At 36.8% G+C, this 24,418-nt stretch overlaps 1 protein-coding gene across 7 annotated transcripts in view; it reads right to left on the bottom strand.

The window, feature by feature from the left end:
- Positions 1-2,802: 2,802 nt before the first annotated feature.
- Positions 2,803-24,418, bottom strand: part of LOC121877978 (probable nuclear transport factor 2) — a 59,965-nt gene continuing 38,349 nt past the window's right edge. For 2 of the 7 annotated variants that reach the window (XM_042383940.1, XM_042383941.1), the window contains 2 exons: positions 9,937-10,061; positions 2,803-4,386 (listed from right to left, as the gene is read on the bottom strand). In XM_042383940.1, the coding sequence (XP_042239874.1) occupies positions 9,951-10,061 (111 nt within the window). In that variant the 3' untranslated portion in view covers positions 2,803-4,386; positions 9,937-9,950. Of the gene's footprint in view, positions 4,387-8,188; positions 10,062-20,811; positions 21,004-24,418 lie in introns of those variants that run through there. The other 5 variants (XR_006091070.1, XR_006091071.1, XR_006091068.1 and 2 more) reach the window with 5 other exon arrangements.

Raw genomic sequence — 24,418 nt, 5'->3', positions numbered from 1 at the left:
ACAGCTTGGCCACACACATACACACACATCCGGAATCTTATTGACAACAGGTCTAACACTTTGCGGCTTATATTTGAAGTGATTGGTATATGTAGGAGACGAGATAAATGTGTTTAGATAAGATGTGATAAAAAATACGGTGGAACATATTTTCATCGTATTACTTTATGCGGGAAATCTGAATTGAGAGTGAGGGGCTTCAACAGGGAGGTGGTGAGAGTGAAGGATGACAGGGAGAATATCATAGTAGTATTAGTGAGAGAGGGGGGAGAAAGAGCAAGGAGATATAGGTGAGATATGGATCAGGGTAGTGGAAGGTGATGGAGTGAGGACAGTGGCGTAGCTAGAGTGTGTGCCGCCCGGGGCGGCCCTTGAGTTTGCCGCCCCTCCCCCTCCCGTGCCCCCACAAAAATTACATATTGCACAGTGACTCACTCTTATATATATATATATATATATATATATATATATATATATTAAATAGTTTGTGTACCATTATAATATTACTGTACTTTCACATACTCAAATATAGTATGCTTTAAATACACCCCAAACATACTTAAACATTATAAGTAACAGTTAAACAAAAAGCAAAAACGACATATAGGATAGGGAAAAAAGTAAAAAAAAGTTTAAAAAATTAGGACCATCTTTATTTCTGAAATGAAAACTACAACTTTCTACAAAGTAACTTTTCTTGTTTTTTTGTTGGCAAATTCTTCAATGACATTGTCAAAAACTATTTCATCTGCCAATTGTCGCTCTATAGACAGTATGGCAAGATTTCTCAACCGCAAGGTGCTCATAGTAGATCTTATGTAATTCTTGATCAGTTTTAGTTTCGAAAAACTCCTCTCACAGGTAGCAACACTAACAGCAATTGTGAGGAAAATCCTCAGCATTATTACTATATTTGGAACCGAGTTCCCAAGGTTATACTTTTGAATAAACTGCAAACGTTCAAGGGGGCCTTCTTTCCAAGTCTGTATTCTGTCTTTAATAGTTATAGCAGCAACAGCAACAAAATGCTGAAGTCTTTTTCTCTCAACGATGAACTCATCTTTATCAATGTCGTCGTGATCGTGATCTATTTGACACTCATATTTATCATCCAAAAGATTCAATGGGGTAAGGAAGGCATATTTCTCAGCAAGTTCATGAAGCTGTTGAAATCTCAAAGTTATTTCTTGGATCACTCTGTCCAGCGAAGAAAACATTTTGTCGGGTGGGCTTTTGTCTGTACCCCAGTGAGGATAGTGTCTTAGTATAAAATCGCAATGCTGTGAAACAAAATCTTAATATTTAATCTCAGTACCGTAGCAAAAGTCACATCAATATTTTTTAACCAATACTTTAATATTTCTTACCTTATAGTATTATGTCTTCCAACGAAGTAAATAACTGGATCGAAAACACAAGAGAACTTAAAAGTCGTCTAGCCTCCCCTCGTCTTGTCACGATGGAGACTTGTGCAGAACTGAAGTGAATTGCTTGTAACTGGTGGATTGGTCGGCTGTACATGAACTGATATGACCCGAGACTGCATGGTTTTGCAGCTACTGGAGACGTTAATCCTTCCCTTTGTATTGGCGGCAAGTTAATCCTCGTCGTGTCTGACCTAACACCTGACCCACACCACATGAACTCACTGGCGTACTTGTTTGAAGTTGTTTCCTTAATTATCAACAGGTTACAGGTTGTGTGTGTGGCGGGCGCATAGCAAGGGTGTAGCTCATGACGTGGCCGTGATGATGTGGGTCAGGTGTTAGGTCAGACACGACAAGGATTAACTTGCCGCCGATACAAAGGGATGGATTAACGTCTCCAGTAGCTGCAGATATGGGTGATGAGCAGACCCAAAAGTGCCGCCCGGGGCGGACCGCCCCCCCCCCTAGCTACGCTAGTGAGTGAGGAGTAGATAGAGAGGGGGTTGAAAATTCAAACAGCATAGAAAATTGGTGGTTTATTTTCTACCCATTCAATTCCCTTTTTTTTTAATACCAATCATTTCCTTCACAACAAAACCGATAAGCACAACAAACAGAAGAGAGGTCAGAACAATCTTCTGCAATACAATACTGTACTGTACACCATTCTTAACATGAAATTCATGTGAGAATTGACCATCAACATTAACACATACAATGTCATCCTGTATTTCACCCAAGGTATTGTACACTCACGCGCCATAGTTTCGATGCACCCTCTACTCGACTCGATGGAAGTCGTAGCCTTGGCTTCATACCGAACGCTGTCCCCCCATCGTTCAGTGGTGCAATGTGGTAGCTCGAAGCTTCGCTGGATTGTACAAATAGCAGCTCATGATGTAATATTTGAGAGCATATATGCACAATACAGGTTTTTTTTTAGTGACTTCTCAACACTTTATTTACCATCACTATACCAGAGGGACCATTCGGTTTTGCAGCCCTGACTACATCCCTCGGGCCAAGAGTAGGGGCAGAGGGTGCATTGAAACTATGGCACGTGAGTGTACATAGGATAAGTACAGTAGTGTAATATTGGTTCGGTGAAAAGCCCAGTTGGCAACTTTTTTTATTTGGCTGCACCCCTTTGTCCATCTGGCGTCCAGCTTGCATAAACATTATTACATAATTTTTTTTATCCAAATTTACATGAAGAAATGTAATATATATTTATGAGTAATTTATTTAAGATTACTAAATCAATGATATTATTCAACACTTGTCTGCAGTCTCACCTTCATTAAGTTTTTGCAATAGTTTGCAACTGTACTGTACTAAAATACTGAGCTAATAATTAGGTTAAATGAAAGGCAGCTTATGTAAGAATATTTTTTAATAAAACAAACAAATGATCATGTAAGGGTGATTTCACATTAGGGGAAGAAGTGAATATTACCCAGAATGCCCCTGATAAAAAGAAAAATTAAAGGAATGAAGTTGGTACCTCAAATGCCCAACAGATGCTGTGCCCAAACTCTCATGAACTGCTCAAATTATACTGTAGATACAACTGAGTACTGTTTACGAAATCAAATCAAATTAACTATATACATGCAAAGAGTATATTCCACTGCTTAGAACTTAAGTGCACTCCAAATTTTCCATTTGTCCTTCTTGAGGAGTTAATTCTGGTATCTATAGAGAACCACACCTTCATACAGTACATATAAGTTAGCACAGTAGCTTCATCAGAGCTTTATACTGATCTAGAATTTGTGAATGACTACTTTAATTAAACCAAAATTACAGTGTTTATGACCAATCATGGGCACCCCTGTACATGTGTGAATGCATTTGCAATATCACAAATACAATTTTTTTATATCTACTGTACTGTAAACACAAACATATATACAGAATTTAAATTTTACCCATCTTTGTTTTTAATAATGTTGCATAATGTGCTGATGTGTCTCAAATGTATGTGTGTGTGTGTGTGTGTGTGTGTGTGATCCATGACAAGTGGATATTCTGCTTGAACATCTAGGATCTATTCATAACCATCCTAGTGTTTCCCCATTAATCTTATATACCTATACAACTAACATTTCTTGTACAGTGCAGTATATGAATTTAGTGGGGATATTGAAGAGAAATAAGAGGCTGTGCGGCATCTTTAAAACATTACTCATAAAAAGCAAAAGTAAGACTTCCTTGTCTGTCCCCCTATAGTCTAACAAAATGACAGTGAAAGTATTTGTATGGAATTTTATTAGAGTAGAAAATGTTGTAATATAGCTTTTATAAGCTTATGAGTTGCTGGGGAGTACAGTACTTTAGATGTTGGTGTGGCATCAGTCTTCCTGTAACATCTTCCTTAAGGGCATGTAGGATAGGTATGCAGTGAGAATTCCTGGAAGAAGAATTTGTATATATAATAGTTCATTAAAAAAAAATAGCTACCCTCAGGGATTGCTGATAAAATTTTAGAATAAAGCACTAATAGTGGGGTCAGAAACACCATAGTTTGTTACACTGTTTGTGACGTGAGTTTTCAAAGTAATCCTTAGATTTTGACCCAAGGAACCCAAATCCGAAGGCACCCCCAAAATTTTACCCCAAATAAGATCACCAATTGGACTTTTAGAGATCATTCAAGACGATGTCATAAACAAAACAACGGAAGGTACTACAGAGGCCGCACAGTATTGGTATCAAATGAAAGCCGTTTTCATGATAAATCACTTTTATTTTGAGGTATAAAGTGGTGGGGTCTACCCTGTGACATTCAAGTCATTTAAGATCAACCAGGGATTAAAAAAAAATAATAATAATAAAATATATGCAGGGATTTGGAATTTCAATTTCAGTTTTGTTTGACAGGGTCCAGGAGAGAGAAACGATTGGTGACTCTAGTGGAGTCCTGGTTGAGAATTCCATCTCAATTACCCACACAGACCTGGAATATTTTTTTTTCATTAATACTGTACCAAGCTACTGATGGTTTTAAAAAATGTGTGAATACATGATGTAATGTAGTAACTCTGCTCATTTTTAGTTTATTTTGATTTCTGAACTATAATCACATGTACTGTACAGGGCACATGGTTGACCCCACAACTTTAATCCCTGAAATAAAAGTACTTTAACTTGAAAAGAGCTTTCATTTGACACCAATACTGTATTGTACGGCCTCTGTAGCACAGTCCGTTGTTGTCTGTGACATATGACATTGAATGACCAATAATGGTCCAACTGGTGACCTTATATGGGGCACCTTCATGTTCAGGTGCCTTGGATCAAAACATATTGAATCACATTGAAAAATTCCTTTTAACAAACAATGTATCAAACTATAAATTTTTACTAAGTGAACTTGTCTCCACTATAAGCATTGTAAGGATGAAAAGGGGGAATAAGGTAAATAAGATTGATAAAAGTGAGAGGTACAGGTAAACCTCGATAAACGATGTCCCATTCAGCGATATTTTCTTTTACGATGGTTATGAATTAAGACCATCTCACTAAATACCAGCAATTTTCAACCAATGTGCCGTGTCACATCAGTGTGCAGCGAAGCATCCGTAGGTGTGCCGCGGGAGTTTAAATAGCATTTGGATACGTTTTGACATAACTGGTCAATGATGCAATAAATAAACAAATGTGTTGTTCATTAAAAGCCCAAATGGCAGTTCTCTCCTTAATTCCGTAATGTAGATCCGCCGATCAAATCTATCCTTAAATACTGATGATGTGCCTCGACCATTTTAGTGCCTGGCTCACTGTGCCGCGAGATGAAAAAGGTTAAAAACCACTGCTCTATACGATCAAAAAAGTCACTTTAATGATATCCATCGGTTTGATTTTTTCTTTACCGGGTATCTCTTGTGCCAACTGTGGATTGTATATACTTTACTCAAATTAATCGTTGTCTTACAAGGATTCTAGTAATGCAAAGTATTTTTTCTGTCAAGTCAGTGACGTTTTATAAGAAAACAATATTAAACCCTATGCACCACCATCGGCTGCACTTATCAGCCACGGCAATATCCACCCGCGTGCCCCCACATGGCTAACCTACGCTTGGTTCTTTATTGATCGCATTTGTCTGTCATTGAGTAGTTCCATGATCATCGGTCAGTATCGTTGGCGATATGTATACTCAGTGTGTGTGTGTGTGTATATATATATACAGTCTGTATGTGATCTACTAAAGAATTCTTTTAGATCTCGTGACTTTACAAGTAAGAAAGCGTCATTTGCTTACCCTAGCATTTTTCTCACGACACGCCACTGATATATATATATATATATATATATATATATATATATATATATATATATATATATATATATATATATATATATATATATATATATATATATATATATATATATATATATATATATATATATATATATATATATATAAACTATACTGTACAAGTGGGGTCCGATGATTTTCCAACTGAACATTTCCGTTGTCTCGTGAAGGTTGGTAGGCCTGAATGCGAGACATTTCGTACTTAATTTGGTAGGCCGAAATTAGCTATTTCATTGACAATATTGAATTACTTTGTTACAATATGACTGGGGATTGTCAGTATATCTAGATAAGTTAAACTATGTTATATTAAATGTTTCACACACTGCAGACTACAGTAACCATGGAAGTGGATGAGTTGCCATATAGGAATGCATTATATGTTTGGCAGAATTAGTGGATATAGTAAAGGTGCAAGATTATTTTGCAACCGAATTTCGAATCTGTAATTGTATTGCTACTTCACTTTGGGCTAATGCCACATTATGTCATTCTTTATTCGCATTGGAAAATATACCATGCTGTTCCAAAACATCTGAATAGCTCCAAAGTTCATAAAAAATACACATTTTTTACGTAAGATATCAGGAAACGTTGGTAGTACTAATTACGTTATCACAACATTAGGCTGCTACAACACCGCTCACAATGTGTATTCGACACGGAGAAATGAGGCATAGAGTTCCGATCAAGTTTCAAATTGTGTTTGTGTGGCAGCACCATTAATCCGACTCGTTTCAGAGTACCGATCACTTGTGGCCGAACCCATACACGCGCAGGGCTACCAATGCGAGGAATGCCTCATGGGCAATTTTGAAACACTTCGTTTGTAATGTCAGTTAGTTTGTTTCGCGCATGAATTGTAGCGGTAGTTTTTTACCGAGTGTACATAGTACTTATCATCAGTGTTTTTTTTTCTTATAGTGAGAAGACAGCACTAGCATGTAGAGTAAACAGTTACAGTGACTGTGAAGTGATATTTTCTTTATTATTTTTTTGGGTGACTGTAAAGTGCTTTGCCTCTGTTTTTGTGAACAGGTGATCTGTGTCAGCCACTACCATTATGTTGTCATCACTTTTTTTCTTACAATTAAATGCTTTTGCTCTGTAAAGTGAAACAGAGTACACTGCAGGTAATAATATTTTCACTCTGTATTTTTGTCTGTTAAGCAAGACATACAGGTTAATAATACCTGGCGGGGGAGGTGTCAGAGTAACATCTCCACTCCACCTACAAGTCCCCTTAGCCTCGAAGGGGACATGTGATGACCAGGCTTGTTCTTCATGATGTGGCGAGTGTTGTTTAATTGTTTTCTGTTGATTTTATGAGTGTAGGAATTATTTGGTCGGTTACACATGTGTTTGGAGCCTGGCTGGAAACATATCCCATTGAACCCCATGTTATAATGATCTTGATCTATGATATTTCACTTAGCGATAGGGTTTTCAGGAACCTAATCCCATGTTTATCGAGAATTACTTGTACATATCTGTTCCCAACTCAGATAAGGCTCCAATCCTGAGGAAATACAGGCATCCCTTGCAATATGGAAACCCAGATTACAGAAATTAGAGGTAACAGAATTTTGAAAGTGGCCCCAAAAATTCACAATAAGGACAAAAACTCGCCTGTATGGAATTTTGGGTAATTTCTTCTTAATCTTCAAACATAAAAATTGCGATATAGAACAAAAAAGGTCACCGAAATTATACAATTTATTATGCGTGGATTTTGGTAGTAGCCAGCAGCCAGCTCAACAACAATGGCACTGCTCAGTTTGAATTCGTTCTCTAGCTTGCGTTCAGTTTTGCGTCAGTGTTACTGTGTACCTTATTCAAGATTAATGAGTGGAAAAACCATCAAGTTCAAGTGAAAGCAATGGCCCTAAAATATTCCATAAAGGAATTAAGTTGGACATTAAACACGATGTTTTAAGGAGATAACTTCCAGTAACTCAAATTGCACCACCTCACCTCATTCACCACTCAACATCATTTCTGGTTAATTAAATTCATGTTACATCATGAGTGAATCACACTCGGCCATTTTTTTTTAAACATCTAGGGCAGTAAGTTCGCAGAGGAATCCCGAACATCAGGTCAGTTTAAAGTGACCCAAGAAATGGATTCATCAAAGCTGTTACACTACAATATTTGAGGATTCCCCTTCGGACTTGCTGCACTGAATGTTTAAAAAAATGGGCCAGTATGTGCTTAAAACTGTTATTTTCATTCATATATGTGCTTGCATTACATTTTTGCCCCCCGCCCCAAATATATATAAAATAAAATAAAATAAAATAAAATAAAATAAAACACACACACACACATACATAATATATATATATATATATATATATATATATATATATATATATATATATATATATATATATATATATATATATATATATATATATATATATATATATATATATATATATATATATATATAATGCAAAACCATTTTTCCCATTGACTCCAATTAAAAAAGCTGAGATGCGTCACAATGATTCAAGAGACCAAACAGTCTTCATATTTGTTCTCGTCTTGTTAACTGATTACAGGTGTGGTTACCAACCCCAAGCCTTTGGACTAGGAAGAGGTTACATTTCTTATCACAAACTCAGAGACAAAAATATATTATTGAAGCAATAAATAAAATCTGCACTATGTTACACAAAAGGATAAATAAGAGTGCACCTTACTGGTACAGCAACAAATTATATGAACCTGCTTCATTTTGATGCACACACACAAAAATCTATCAAATCAATGGAAATGTATTCTCAAGAGCTGTTGTTAATGAACCAACACAAATGAAGTTAACAACAACATCCAAATCTACAGCCATCAATTCATGTTCATGTGACCACCTACCCACCCTCAGGATGACCTGGATGCATCATAATAGCAGTTTTGTCTCACATGTACATAGGAGCTAAAACACTACCCTTACATTTACAAACATTTTATGGTTTTAGCCAATTAGTAAACCGAATCACAAGTTATAACCAAGAGGCTATTCCTTAATAAAAAAAAATTATAATAAATAAAATAAAGGTGATCAACCCAATTCATATTAATTATTAACATGTGTAGCACTGCTGAAGCATTAAACCTTAAAAGTTTGATAAAACTGGCAAATGAGCAATCTGTGGGGCAGCAGTGGTACCAATTAACTGTAACATACATCCAAGGCCAAAAATTTATGTATGTAACATCTATCACGGAAAAGGACAAGCTCAAAACAATGTTTATAATCACTTTAGAGTAATAACATCCCAGCTATTCATTAGCCTGATGGACTTATCTATTACTATCAACAAGGCAAATAGGTTGTGTTGAGACATTAGTACTGATGAGATTAGCCACCTTGAACCTGTAACCATAACCATTCAGAGGTTCATACTTTTCTCTCCAACAAGAATCTGGGTACAGTACAACCTTTTCAAGTGTGGCATTTAAAAAAAAAAAAAAAAAAAAAAAAAAAAAAAAAAATCAACAATGGCAATCCTTAGCCTAGAGTGGCATTATCCCTAGTGTTACAAATTTTATGAGAACTTAGAAGCAGCATATCAAGCCAAACTAACATTATCACTGAAACAACTAAGAATATGCCACCAATATGTATCTTGGTCAGCTGTTCCCAACTTACATCTGCACCATATAACAAAAGCAATAAGTTCCCCTCTGTGGGACATTATTTAAGCGTATAAGTTCATAGTTATAATATCCACGATGTGATTTCCTTGTAGTTACTTCTTGCAACACCAGCAGCTAACCTTTGACAACAATTCATAGATCAAATACGGCTTTCGTTATTTTCCTTCATTCAATGAAAATATTGCCACATATCAACGATATTTCTCAAGTTAGCTGAGACAACAGTTACTTGAAAGTCAATTTCACACTTAAAATGCATAATTCCCTACCTCTTTCCTTATGAATACATTGAATCTTCCTCAATGTACATTCTTAAGTTTACATTGCACACCCTTAAGAGTCTTAGAGTGTGTTTTGTACATGCTAAATTATCTCATCACAAAGTAGGATCCTACACACTATAATTCTGACTCGTACTTGTGTGTCACAGATGCAGACATTGCTATAACTTAATTTGATTGAGTGGCTGTAGTTGGGGAGGATGATTCATACGCTGACACTGATGGTCGTGTGACTTACAAACAAGCAATGGTCTAGTGATTATGAATGACAAGACGGAAAGAGTCGTGTTGGATGAAGAAGGAATCACTCATGGGCTTGAGAACAAACGTCTGAGAGAATCCATGCACTGGGTCCTCATCCATCTGTAAAAATCAGATTAGGGGGAAACAATGAGACACAAATGAATGAAAATTTACTTCTGATTCACAAAAACATTTTCTCACACTTATCAATGTATACTAACTACTATTATACAAATAAAAACAAATTATGAAACTTAAGATATTTAAGTACTGAATACCCTGTATAAAACATTAGTTATCTGAAGATGACATACAGTATTCCCCTTACTATGGCTTACTGAACAGTTAATGAGGATGGGGAGAGGCACAAGAAGCACAGATAATATATGGACCAAGTAGAAACACACCTCTCAATAAAACTCAAGTACAATACACTTTAAATTTTCAAATGCACAATTTGGACCAAATCTAGGGAAGGGGAAAGAGGGTTGTGTGTGCGTGATATATACTGGAAGGTGGAATGGCAAGAGAAAGAGGTTAGTAAAGGAAAAATATGAAACAGACAGGAGCTCATTACTGAAGTAGGATCACAGCTCCAAAAAACAGAGTGAAGACGTTATATTTTTTCAAAGCAAAACACACTTCTTTACAATGAGATTATTTTTTTTTCAATTAGCAAGATAATCTAATTAGCTTTGACTTAATCTCAGGAAAAGATGTCCATCCATTTTGTAACTTGCTCTTCTTATAATGTAAATATTATTTAAAGAATAGAATCTCTTTACTATTTTTTCTCAACGTTATGATGGACTTATGGAGATACTACTTGTACAGGGCAGCCCTCTCTTATCCAACAACCTTATGATGATGATAATTATATATTGTTGGTACATTAGCCTAAGCTACACATAGCCTAATGCCCCATAATGTTAGGGAATTTTTTTTATACAAATTTGAAACATAGCATAGTGAAGAACAGTAATGTGATATTAATATTTAACAAATATATTACATGTATGAAATAATAAAAAAATAAATGAAAAACATGTAGAATTCACGCATCCTAAACCATGCTCAATCATCGTTGGTACAGTAACTTGGAATCAGAAAACTCATGATGTCCACAAATGGTTTCAATTTCATCTTAATCTAGGAACCATGCAAAAGAAAAAAGTATGTACAGTACTGTACAAAGGAAAGATGTATGCATAATCGCCATCTCAGCCAATTATCAACTGGCCTCCCACTATCACTCTGCATCAGCAAGCCAGCACATCCATCTACACCCATTATTATTACCACTCAACAATGTTATAAGCAATTAATAATGGTAAGAGTGAAAAAATAATTACCCTGTATATAAGATGTGGTAATGAACGATTTAATGACGAGCTCGCATATCGTATTCTCTCTATCATGGTTGATCCTCAACTGTTGTTCCTTAATCACTCCGTTGTTTAATAATGTCTAATTTCAACACTAAAATGACACACCTTCAATGTTTCTTGATAAACAGTGTGCGCGTTGATGCACTAGGAGGTCATTTTTGTACTCATGAACAATTCAGGGTGATTTCTAAAAAACTAATTACATACATATGTAAACAACTCTTGCTACAATTGTGTCATGTATCTAGAAGGTTCTAGCTGCATGAGTGAAACTTCAAATTTTACCTTATGTATTTTAAAATATGAAATATATTTATATTTCTTAAGGAACTTTCAATATTTCACTAAACAACCATAAAATATGGAGAAAATTTTATGCATGAAAATCGAGAAGTTTCCCTTTCTGCCTTTTCAAGTCTTTTATTGTATTTGAACCATTTCATACATTTCACATACCTATATTACATTATATGCAATGTGTTTCTTCATCTTGGGAGAACTACTCAGGATTTAATGATCACTTATAAGTTGTATTAGCCCCTGTCTTATAGGCAGAAGTATTTTTATAAATGAGTTAATTATATTAGACTTATATACTCTACCACCCCCTGTAACTTTCCACTACCGTAGCTATGAGGTAGCATGTTCAGAGCATGTGATAAGGCGTGCCCACAGGAAGTTACGTCACTTGGTGCCGAGTTAAGCATTAAGTAGTCAGCTCTCTGGCCACCTATTGCGGGCAGTAGTTTGATATCTGTGACTAGAGGAAGACATTATTGAGAGCCATCGTGGATGGTTCCGTCTTCCCTCGAGGGAGGAAGTCGGACATATTTCCATTCTTCCCTCGATGAGTGAGGTGAGTAGGGACCCAACTATCTCATCAACAAGATGTACTTAGCAGAGCTCTTTAACGTAGCCTCCGTCTTTATTTAACTCTCAATAGTTACATTGAGTAATTTACGGTAAAACCCTTTTTGAAAGTGCATACAGTAGGTATAAGAAATATTTCTATAATAAACGAAGAAGTTACATACAGCTTATCTACGGACCCATATACGAACATATATATAAAATAACAATCACAGATATTGTTTTGTGACATTTTTTTCCCAGAAGTTTATATTTTTTTTTTCAAAGTGGACGTGGATATATACCGTCGTGAGAAGTTTTCTGTTGAGTGATACTTTCTTTTATCAATAGCCATTACTGAGTTATTGATAAGTTTTACATATTGTGGCAACACCCCTGTTCACCGTCCGGGATGTGACAGGACGCAAGTCAACATTCTTTCATAAGGCTTGAGTAACCCCCAGTTACCAGCACCCCCCTTAGTGATGACACATCTCTCCGACCACGAAGGTTTTTGAGTTTTGTGTCATCATTATGCTGTACTCAGGATTTTCGTGGACATTGACCCAGTCACCGGGATCTTCGCATCAGCTGTGTCTCCTGTGAGCGACACACGCAAGTCTACGGGATATGCGGCAACATTTTCACATTTTCAAGACATTCCAGAAAGGATTCTTCGTGTCAAGCCTACAAGGAATTGGTACTTTACAGACATACACTATATTTATAAACACAAATATATATTTCTACACCATACCATCACACGTTAGCCATAGTGGTAGGTTATTTTTATTTTAAAGGTCTTACTTGTTTTAATACAGGGGCTCCCCTACTTACGAACTGGTTAGGTTCCTGAGGTCTGTTCGTAAGTCCAACTTTACTCTTGTCAATACTGAATACTGTATACAGCATTGTAAAATAAGGTTGTACAGACAGCTCAGCTATACCCCAATAATACTCGACAGTATTTCTTACCAGCCTTAAACGGTATTTTAATGTATAAATAGCATGTATAGTAATTATAGCATGTACAGTATAGTAATAATAAATAAAGGTATTTATAAGGTTACTGTACTTACTTTATTCCTGTTTAGCCTTTAAGTCTTCAAAGAGACTTATGTCATTCCACTGAATTAAGTTAAGGCTTATAAGCATGCATGCTGATGCTGGTCTTCCAGCCACACACTCAAAAGTTTTTCCATCTCTGCGATCACCGAGCCTCTTTTCTTACTGATGATCGTGGAATGCATTGGCACAAAACCTTTCACATGTTACATAATGCGCTCTTTGTCTTTCAAAATTGTTCCAACAGTCGAACGATTCATCCCAAGAGCATTTGCTATGCTTATCATTTTCTCACTTCTTTCACAATGGTTTATAATGTCCACCTCAGTTTTCAAAGTAATAGTGTGACGCTTCTTACTACCACCATCACCACTGGCATCACTCTTACGCTTCTGAGACATGTTGGGGTCAATAATATTTATCAAAACCACAAATAACACCGTGAGGCAGCAGAGAAACACAACAACAACAATGGCGCTAGGGATACAGGGTGACGCCGAACAGCCAACGCCATCTATCGCGCGGCGGTTGAACTTACGGCCTGGCGCGGTTTTCAAACAGGCAATTGGACATACAGACAGGGTTGTTCTTATCTCTGAAAGTTTGTAACTTGAATGTTCGTAAGTAGGAGAGCTCCTGTAATTGATTTTTGAAGTTGGTGGGCAGGCATTTTTCCAAGTCATGCTCCTAGCCATTCTCTCTCTACATTTTGTTTATGTATATAATCATATTTTTATTAAGTATGCTTATTTTCAGTTATATATACATGTACAGGGGTATATGAATTTGTAAATAAATTTATAAGTACTGTACCTTTTATATTATATAAACATACTGTATAGGCCAATAAACCATCAACAGTACACTGTATATGGCAACAAGCTGCTTGCCATTCTTGTTATTTTCCAATTTGTTTCCTTGCAACCATCACTTTCATTATCACTTTCATTGTAACTGCTTGATAATCCTTTGAGGTAGGAAGCAGTTTCCTCGTTTCCCAGATAATTCCCATGATAATGAACCTTGTGAGGCATGTTTTGCTATCACTGTATTTGGATGAACTTGAAATTATCAAATATTTTCTGTGAACAACAAAAACATATTACAGACACTTGTAAAACTATTTCACTATAAAACATCACTGTATTCCAAATGTGTACAGCAGGTGTAATGGGAAGGGTATGACATAGAGGTGTGTCAAAGTATCGGTTATTTCTGGAGGTATCGATATAGGTGAAAAATGGGCCGATACCAGCCAATATTTTTGCCAAAATTCTAAATGTGCAATATAAAATTGCAATGAAAAGAAAATTAAACATATTAACAATTATACATTACCTATTGCAGTAACTATACAGACCAACATGGAGATGTTAATAAAATCAATACTTTTAGTATTTGTAAAAATCACAATTTTAATAATTTCCTTTTTTCAGAGTAGAACTAGAAAATTGATATAAGAATTAGAGAAACATGTTAGTGTGTTCAAGATAATTTAATTTTTAAGTCCAGTAAAGCCTCGAATAACTACGGTAATGTGTCCTCCAATATTGCAGTGCAAGGTGAAACATCGTATCGTGAATCATTAATTACCATTAAAATAAAGCAATAATATTGAGATGCATTCCCAAGTGTGACCTTTTCATAACTTTTGTGTGGCTTTTTACCCTCTTTTCCCCCAAAACAATATAATTAATAAAAAATGCAAACTATATTCTTTAAATAATGTTTATGAGTGTACCTTATGCAATATAATCAATAATAATAAGATCACACATGAGGAGATGGGATGCAATTATTGTTGTCAATGTTTACACCCATAATATCAGTTACAGTGATCCCTCGGTTAACGAGTTACCTTCCATAAGATTCTTAACTTCGGTTAACGAGCAATCCCTCGATTAACGAGTTTTTTACGAGCCGACCTCAACATGTTTTCGCTTGCATTTGGCGGTCCACCAGTTGTAGTATTAGTCCGCCAATACAGTAATCGGTTTTAGGGCTTAAATTCCTTACTATTTTAGTAAATATCAAAAAGTTTATACTATTCAATAATTTTAAAAGTTTTATATTAAATTTTTTAGTCATTTTAACAATTATTGAACATAATTGAATGTAAGGTCACTAGTTTCATGAGAGCCATCCAGCCTGGCAACACACCAAACAGGCGCCACTCTCTCTGTCTTTTCAGTGGAAGTAAGACCTTGCTTGAGACTCTCTTCAACTCAATGCTTTTTTTTCTGTGTTTGCAAGCAAATTATTGGTCATTTTGAAATTTATTTTACATATTGACAATATATAATGCAGTGCAGTGTTGATTTAAAGAAAATAATCTTGAACTACACCAAGATAACTAAAATTTTATGGGTGAAATGGCGCTATGAGGTGACTTCTCTTCCACCCCAATGCCTTCTCTTCTCCCTTTTCCACCCCCATTCTAATTCCCATCATCATCATTCTTTTGTTTCTTTATTTTTCATTGTTTGTCCATTTTATCATGTTGTATCAAAGTAATATTACTAAAAGTAGTGTAGTTGTATCGTAGTGTAGTATTACTGGAAAATAATGCTGATTATGTTACAAATGTGTTTATTTGTGGAATTATTATTCTGATAATTACTTGCTCTCCAAAACACAGAGAGCCAGACAGCCTTGCGACAAACTGCGTGTGTCACCGAACACTTTTTATGAAAAGTAATGCAAATAAAATAAATTCTACATGAAAGCAGAAAAATGACCGCTAAGTGCGAAAAGTGACCAAGAGCGCTCGCCGTCAAAACAAAGCTTTCCCTTATTTCCCTCGTCACTGAGGTGCCACAGAAGTTTCTAGAGGGACTATATATTGGTTTTCTTACTTCTTATTTATTGTTTTATCATTTATAAAGGTTAAAAATAATATTTGGAAAAGTTGACTTTACTCGTTTTACCCCGCGTTGGGGATACGACCAGCGACACCCTAGCCCAGGGCGTAAGGTTTAACATACCTACTATAAACCTTAATTTTTATGTGAGGTTACATTCCTAAATGGATTGCATAACCAGAAAATTGTGGAATTGCAAATGAAAAATAGGTGCTAAAGTCCAGGAATCACCAAGACTATCCATTGTTGGAATTTTTACACTACTGTATTATACAGCAGCTACACTAACATGCATAATTAAAACACTAAAAGTTTTACTAATTTATAAATTCACAAGTCTTTATTGTCTATCAGTTATATAAATACAGTATATATAGTATAAATAGCTATTGCACATATATAACAATATTATGTACACATATCCCTTAACCCTTAAACCCCGGGTTTGGGTGCTGCTGGCAGTACCCCCCACGAGGGATTAAATCGAGAAAGAAAATCAACATTTCCAAAAAAAAATTAAAAAAAAGGAAAATAGGTGGACGTTCTGGAACGTCACCCGAGGCCTAAGGGTTAAACTACTAGGGTTTAAACAACGCGGCACTGACCCCTCCACGGATTGCACTATGGGTTGAATGGGGAGCAAGGGAGGTTGTGTACTGTGTCTGACAACTTCACTACTGGCCGCGAGGGTCTCTATGGTCTTTACCGTTCCTTTCCCTGCTTTTGGGAGTGAGGGAGGGATTGGGTTATGCATGGTGCCATTGTTACATGTAATGAAATTATAAAAGTTGTGGAAAAAATCATTTCAATACTTTAATGCGACTTAGAAATAACGAAAATATGCTGTAATATAAAACTATAAGATAAGAAATAGGAAGAAGTGATCGTCAATGTGGAAGCAGTGAGAAGTTTGTCAATAGAGTATCTGGCGACTCAGCTGGTTAGGTCTATTTCAGTTTAGGGAGACTGTGACCAGTTCACTCTATGTATATTTATTGCTATGTCATAAAAAGTAGAATAAAGTTTTAAACAGAAAATAGAACTATCATTAATGCTGCCAGAAATAATTTGTATTTTCATGCTGCTGTTGAAACATATGTACATGTACAGTAACTCAAAACAACACACAAGGCAACCAGCTGTGGCCTACAAGAGATGGTAAAGCATACTGCCATTGTTACTGGTACTGAAACTATAACAGTTGTGGTAAAAATCTTTTCAATGCTCTAATGTGACTTAAAAAAATAAAGAAAATACATGATAAAACTATAAAATAAGAAATATGAAGAGCATGGGTGTGTATTCTGTATGGGAGGTAATCGTCATTGTGAAAGCAGTGAGAAGTTTGTCAATGAGAATCTGGCGCCGGTTGGTTAGGCTTATTTCAGTTTAAATAACACCACACAACCACCTGTGCTGTATGAATATCTGAACTCACCATTCATCCTGGATTGTCTTACTATGATGACAATGATCCCATATAATGAATATGATGGGCGTAAGACAATATTATAAATATGAGATATCATAATTAAATAAACCTAAAATAACAAATACAGTACTCTGTACTGCACTTAGGTGATGACTTCTCTTGATCCCTTGAAGTTGATGATGAAGATGATGCTCGGTGATGATGTTCACTGCCCCTCACCCTCTTCTGCCTCAACAGGGGAGAGTTGTGGGGAGGAGAGAACTTGGGGTCGTCCTCATCTTCAGAGGACAAGTTGAAGAGTGGAGGGCATTGGCATGATACAATAGCAGTGGCTGGAGTAATTGGAGTGGCAAAAGATTGAGTTGAAGCTGGCATTTTGGGAACTCTGGAGAAGAATAGAGTGATGGGAAGTTGAGATCTCTGGCACTTTAAATCTTTGTAGATTTTGTTGAGTGATGCTAGTGCTTGGTCCACACATCTGTTTATCTTCAGTGCTCGGTCTAGAGACGGGTCTAATTCCCGAAGTACTTTTTTCCTTGCTTGAAGAATGTCAAAATTCTGTTCATTTTCTCAAATGCCCAGATGTTTTCCTCTAAATTAACAGGACCAAGATCTCGTTCCTGATCATCTTCTCTTAGTAAAGCAGCCAGTCTTCATTTGTTAACTCTTCTCCAGTGTTTCCAAGCTGCTCTTCTCTGATTTCTTCTGGTTGCATATCACCAAATCCCTCCCCACCAACCTGTCTTGCCACTAGCACCATGCGTGTGATCTGGGGCTCCACTGAGGGGAAGCCATTGAAATCATTCACTGCTTCAGGCCATAGGGCCTTCCAACAGGAGTTCACACATTGCTAGTGATTTTATCAAGGCTCAGCTTTACATTTGCTATGCAGTCAGCAATGGTGCAATTTTTCCACATCATCTTCACCCCTGTCTGGCCATCTTCTTCCAGTGTCTCGTGGATCTTAGAAAAACTGTGATTGAGGTAATATGACTTGAAGACGCCAATTATTCCTTGGTCATGAGGCTGAATAATAGAAGTTGTGTTCCTTGGGAGGAAGACCACTTCTATGCTAGGGTTGGCATATTTGATGGTTTCTGGGTGCCCTGGACAGTTGTCAATGCAGAGAAGGGCCTTAAACTCCATGTTCTTGCTGCACAGATACTTTTCCACTTCTCATGTGAAACAGTTGTGGAACCAATCTGTAAAAGGTTCAGCAGTCATCCATGCTTTCTCGTTATGCCTATAAAAAACAGGAAGGAGATGCATATCTTCCTTCTTAAGAGAAAGCGGCTTCTTTGAACGGTACAGCAGCATGGGCTTGATAAGGTGCCCTGCAGCATTACAGCACATAAGGATGGTGAAACAGTCCTTGGCTGCTTTGAAGCCAGGTGCAACTTTCTCAGACTGACTGATGAAGGTGTGACTGGGCATCTTCTCTCACCAATGGCCTGTCTCACCAGGATTAAACACTTGTTCAGTTTTATAGCCTTTCTCACGAATGAGTGCAGCAAACTCTGGAGGGTAGGCTTTTGTAGCTTTGTGGTCGGCAGATGCCGGTTCCCCTTGAATCTTCATGTTATGAAAGCCTACCTCCTCTTAAAATTTTCCAACCAGTCTTTACTGGCATTAAAAGTCTGCTCACATTCACCACAATAGAAATTGTACAAACACTTGGCCTTCTCCTGGAGAGTGCGTGAGTCAGCAAGATACTTTGGCTGTTGTGCATCTCTAACCACAGACCACAGGATTAAACTCCTCTTTATCTTGACAATGTTGATATCTCTGAAAGAACTGATCTTCTTTGCAAGTGCACATAGGGAAACAGCTTTACAAATATTATATTTCTTTGCCTTGATAGATCTCACTGCTGATACCAAACAGACATCCAGTAGCAGCATAACTCATCCCTTCTTGCAACTTGTCTAACACATTCTTCTCCTCTAATGTCATCACTTTCACTTCCCTCTTCTTCTTAGGTGGGGTTACATTGCTAGAACCACTTGCAGGGCATTTGGGAGGCGTGGTGAAACACAGAATGCTGCAAAGAAGTCAGCAGTGGGAGGACAGCAGACTATAAACAACACTAGGCAAGGGGAAATGTGTTCGTCACCTCGTGGCTGTAAGCTCATTCCGACTGCTGACGCTCGCCCTGCGCACCGCCCCTCAAACTTTTTTTTTTCATGGCAGTCTATGAGTTTCCGAGGGAAGCAAGCCTTAGACCCAGGAGCTTTAAAGGAATACTGTACTGTACTGGATGTTTTATTTTTTTAAAAAACATAATTTAGTAAGACAAGACTTTAATAAAGAGTATACAATAAACCCTCGATAACTCGGCATTTGATAACTCAAAATTTCACATAACTCGCCATGGATATGGTCTCGGAATGTATTAGTATAACTAGGGAAAGGCCGAGATATATAAAATTATCTGGGAAAATCTTGGAATATCTGGCCACCTGCATCACCTACCATGCCTCTGTGTCACCTACCATACCTGTGTCACCTACTATGATGCTTCACTCTTCACCTGCAATGCTCGTGTTACCTTTTTTACATTTAGTAATTGTATGTACAGTTCACATATATGGGTCAATAATGTTTTATTGTATTTTTGTAGGGTGGGGTGGGTGCCTTGATAACTCGGCAAGGCCAGAGCCCCAAATGTGCAGAGTTATCGAGGACTTACTATATATTTTCTTTAATTCACGAATAATGAATTCGTTCAGAATAGAGGTACTACTGAAATTTGAGGAGCGATTCGGTAGAGGTAAAACTGTCTTTGGTCTAAACTAGCAAGTGGCTGAGCATAATACAAATTACAAGTACAAACTTTGTGTATTACCACATATGACAATAATTCAATAAATATGAGTATTGTTGGTGTTATTCCCCATATTCGTTTTTTTTTATGAGATCGGGTGCATTGTTTCCAGCTAATTGTGAAAGGTCATATGTGGGAGTTCTGCTGTATTTGATCCCATGGGTATATCTTCATCTACAACTAATCTAAATTAAATTTAATAAATCATTCCATTAAGTTCAACAAAAACCAACAGTGACACTCAAAAAGCTTTGGCAAATGTAATCAAGCACAGTTAAAATGTACAAGTTCAGGCAAAACCAACACTTGCAGGTCAAAAAGCTGGGGCCAAATAATTAGGGACGGTAAATAAATATACACGTGCATGGAGAGGGGAATATGCTATGACAAAACAAACGAGACACGCACGAAATAAACACATCCAAGCACCCACAGGAATATTCGTGAGTACCTTACAATAAGGTGGTGAAGCAGACTTGATAATGAGAGCTGTGCCCCCTCTGAGCTTGACCCCTGCGGACTCCACTCATACGACAATATGGTGGAGTGCCAAGCGAAACATGTCGTGTTGAACGAAGAAACTGTCACCGAGTGGCTTGAGCATAAACGTTTGATTGAACCCATGTGGAGGGTCGTCATCCATCTGGTGCAGCCACGCCACCAGTCAGGTTTGTCAGTGTTGCAAAAGATAGACAAGAAAATCATTTAGCTTGAAAAGAGATAAGGAGATGAAAAACAATGTTTGTCAGGGTTGCAAAAGATAGAAAAGAAAATTATTTAGATTAAAAAGAAATAAGGAGTTGAAAAACAATGTACAGCAAGTTATTTACTTCTGACAAGTACTATTTAATGTTACAGTAATGCATGTAGCTATTCTAAATACTGCCAACCTAATGATGTGCTTGGTTACTAAACTTTCTTTACAATTAATATAATTTTTTTTAACTCAATGACTAATCTCAAGCTATAACCCAAAAGTCTAATTTACTAATGATTATAGATGGTTTCACCCAATATTCTCCTTTAATGAGAGCAGTAAAGATTCCTTTCTCATCCACTGACTTGCCTGGTTGTAAAAAATCTATTAATATCAACTATTGTATACAATGACTCAAGTAATACAGTATTCAGTTACATATAAAATGTCTCTAGGTATCCACAAATACAGTGTTAAACGTTTTGACTAAAAATCATCAATAGTGTTTACTTAGATGTTGACTTTAATGTATATATTTTTTGTATATGACCAGTGGCTCTACCTTTCATGAACTACAGTAGGGTACAACAGTTTAAAAAAGATGAATCAAAACAAACCCATAATGTATTCACAAATTAGAAATATGGCTACATGGGTTATTGATTAAAATGAACATTTGGGGAAATAAAGGAGTATGACTAATTCACCTGTGATCATACCACCTCACACTAAATCAATAAAAGGAATTGTTTTAGCAGACTGATCTAGACATGTTCCTAAAACAGTGGCATAGTTATCCCCTAGTGCTGTATATGCTCTTAAAATATCATCAATCACAAGACAGCTTTGCAAAATGATTTACAAAGATGAAAAGTATGGGCTTTATCTCATCAACATTTTATGGCCTTTTTGCTATGCTTGGGTGAGTGAGCTGTGGTTACCCGATGGCAGCTCTCCACACTGCAGCGTCTGTTGCATCCTCTCATGAGGCTTCAACTCAAATACTGTAATATCATTTCTTACCTCTCTCCGTATCATTCTTGACCTACCCCTAACTCTCCTCCCCCCCCACATTTAGTCATGTATCCTCTTGACCCAACCTGCCTCATCCATGTTGAGAAATGTGTAGTGCTAGACTTTGTGCTTATAGTTTTCAATACTGAGGAGCTGCAAGAGGTAGAAGAGAGAAGGAAATAATAGAGGTGAAGATATGAATCAATAATATAAAATTGGCACTTATGCCTTCAATTATATGGAAAATGAACAGTTTTCCAGTAAGGAAATCCTTGTGTAGTCCATAAAAATCACAAATACATGTAGCATCAATTGATATGAGCCATATCAACTTGAAATACAGAAACCTCTAAACAATGATCAGCAACCCAAATCAAAAACCAAGCATAAAAGAAAATATAAACAATACCAAAAACATCTACTGTACTCTGTAAGTTACAAAGTTAAGAATAAGTTTAAGACTAGTGTATATCTCAGCCGAACCTAGCCCGTCACTCGAAGTTGAAGAATGAAACTGGAGGGATTTTTTTTGGGGGGGTGGGTGGGTGGGTGGGGGGGGAGAGAGAGAGATAGAAAGGATGGATGGAAAACTAAAATCTAAAACCTAATAAGTAAATATGTTAATACAGTATTAGTAAAATCCCACTTGACCCTTTCAGCTATTAAAAAAAACAAAAAAAAACTGAGTAATGCAATTCAAATGAGAGGAGGAAACAGATAATTGACCCACTTGTTCCAGATTCAGGAAGAAGTATCCACATCAGCCAAACCCTCCAATGGCATCGACCAGGGGTACACAATTGGCGGTCCATGGTTAGCTTTGGTGTGGACCCCAGCATTTCCCTCTCTCACATTCTGGACACAATGTGTCTCAAGCTAGTTCCCTCATCTTCACAAAGTTGTATTACATATCCTCACAATGTTTGGCTCTACTTACCAGTGTGAGTCTGTTTTCTCCGCCATGAATTTAATGAAGAACAAGTACCACTCCAACATCACCAATGAACACCTTCATCATTGTTTTAGACTAGCTATCACATCATTTGTACCAAAGTTCAGGGAATTGGCAAGCACAAGTGTCACTTTTCACAATAATGATGATTATTCACTCAAAGGCCCACAGTCACAACTACATGTACACTCGTCATTTGTTTGTTATTGCCTCATATTAAATGAAGTCTCAACCGGACCTTGGCCAACTAGAAAATTTGTGTGACTGAACCTTCACATATAATAACTAAGTACCCCTGGTATAGACAGTAACAACGTTAGAGGCAGCAATCACCCAATATCTAAATTGAGTACTCTGTACGGTAAATTCTCCAAGAACCTAGGGAAATAAATTCAGAGCCTACATCCATATGAATTTTAATATCACATTCCCTAGCGGCCAGCAGCCCTAATTTTAGTATCCCAGAAATATGTGTCTGTCATGGAACTAAAGAGATTTGATGTAAGAGAACAAAACTTAAAACATGATCACAGGGGTAGAGATCAAGAGGAATCTTCAGTTGTGATGCATGCCGCTGGTGACATGAGAACTGGAAGCAAGGATCAGACATTATATTACTCCCTACTCACTTCAGGCCTGCCAGAACTTGAGATTATTGGAGAAGCATAGGGCAAACTCTTACCACCACACTAAGTACGTCTAATTAGGATGTTAACATATAACACTCACAAATTCAAGTTAGCAAACTCGTACTCTGTATAAAACACCCAAGGTGGTGATGCCCAGCACAAAATTTCACCATTGTTTACTATGAAAAGGTCAAGCACTTAGCTTCTTTTGAAACTAGGTAGTCAAGAACAAATGTTATACCCAGGAGGTACTGGTTGAAGGTGATGTTGGTTCTGCTTCCTGCACTGTATCCAAATTTGATATGTTAAGAAGGGGTATTTTGTGCAATATGCAACCTTACAATTTATTAGTTGCAGGCCTTTGGACAAATACATTCTTTAAGAGAGAGGCTATTATGGGAGAGACAATTATTTGTTTATTAGCCTTAGCCATTTACATCTAGGATTTTCCTTGGTTCTAAAACCTGAAACATTTGCAGACATATTCACAGTGTTCTTGAGAGGCTTAGTTACAAAAGTACTTAGATGTCTGGATTGAAAAACCCAAAGGAATGTGAATTTTTTTTTTATATATGATATACAGGCTATACAGATAGTCTAAGATACAGTCTCATGACTGACAGAGCCACCATATCATTCTTCATGTGTACAATAGCAACTATAGTCTTGTCCATCAATCTCAAGAGGAAAAGAGGTCTCCTAATGCTTTTTATGTTGCCATTCATGATAAAAAAAACACCAAAGGGATTTTAAAATAGTCATCCAG

This window comes from Homarus americanus, unplaced genomic scaffold (genome assembly GCF_018991925.1).
Source record: "Homarus americanus isolate GMGI-L3 unplaced genomic scaffold, GMGI_Hamer_2.0 scaffold13464, whole genome shotgun sequence".
Taxonomy (NCBI): Eukaryota; Metazoa; Arthropoda; class Malacostraca; order Decapoda; family Nephropidae; genus Homarus; species Homarus americanus.
The sequence above is the reverse complement of the archived record's forward strand: the minus strand, read 5'-3'. Positions and strand labels throughout refer to the sequence as shown.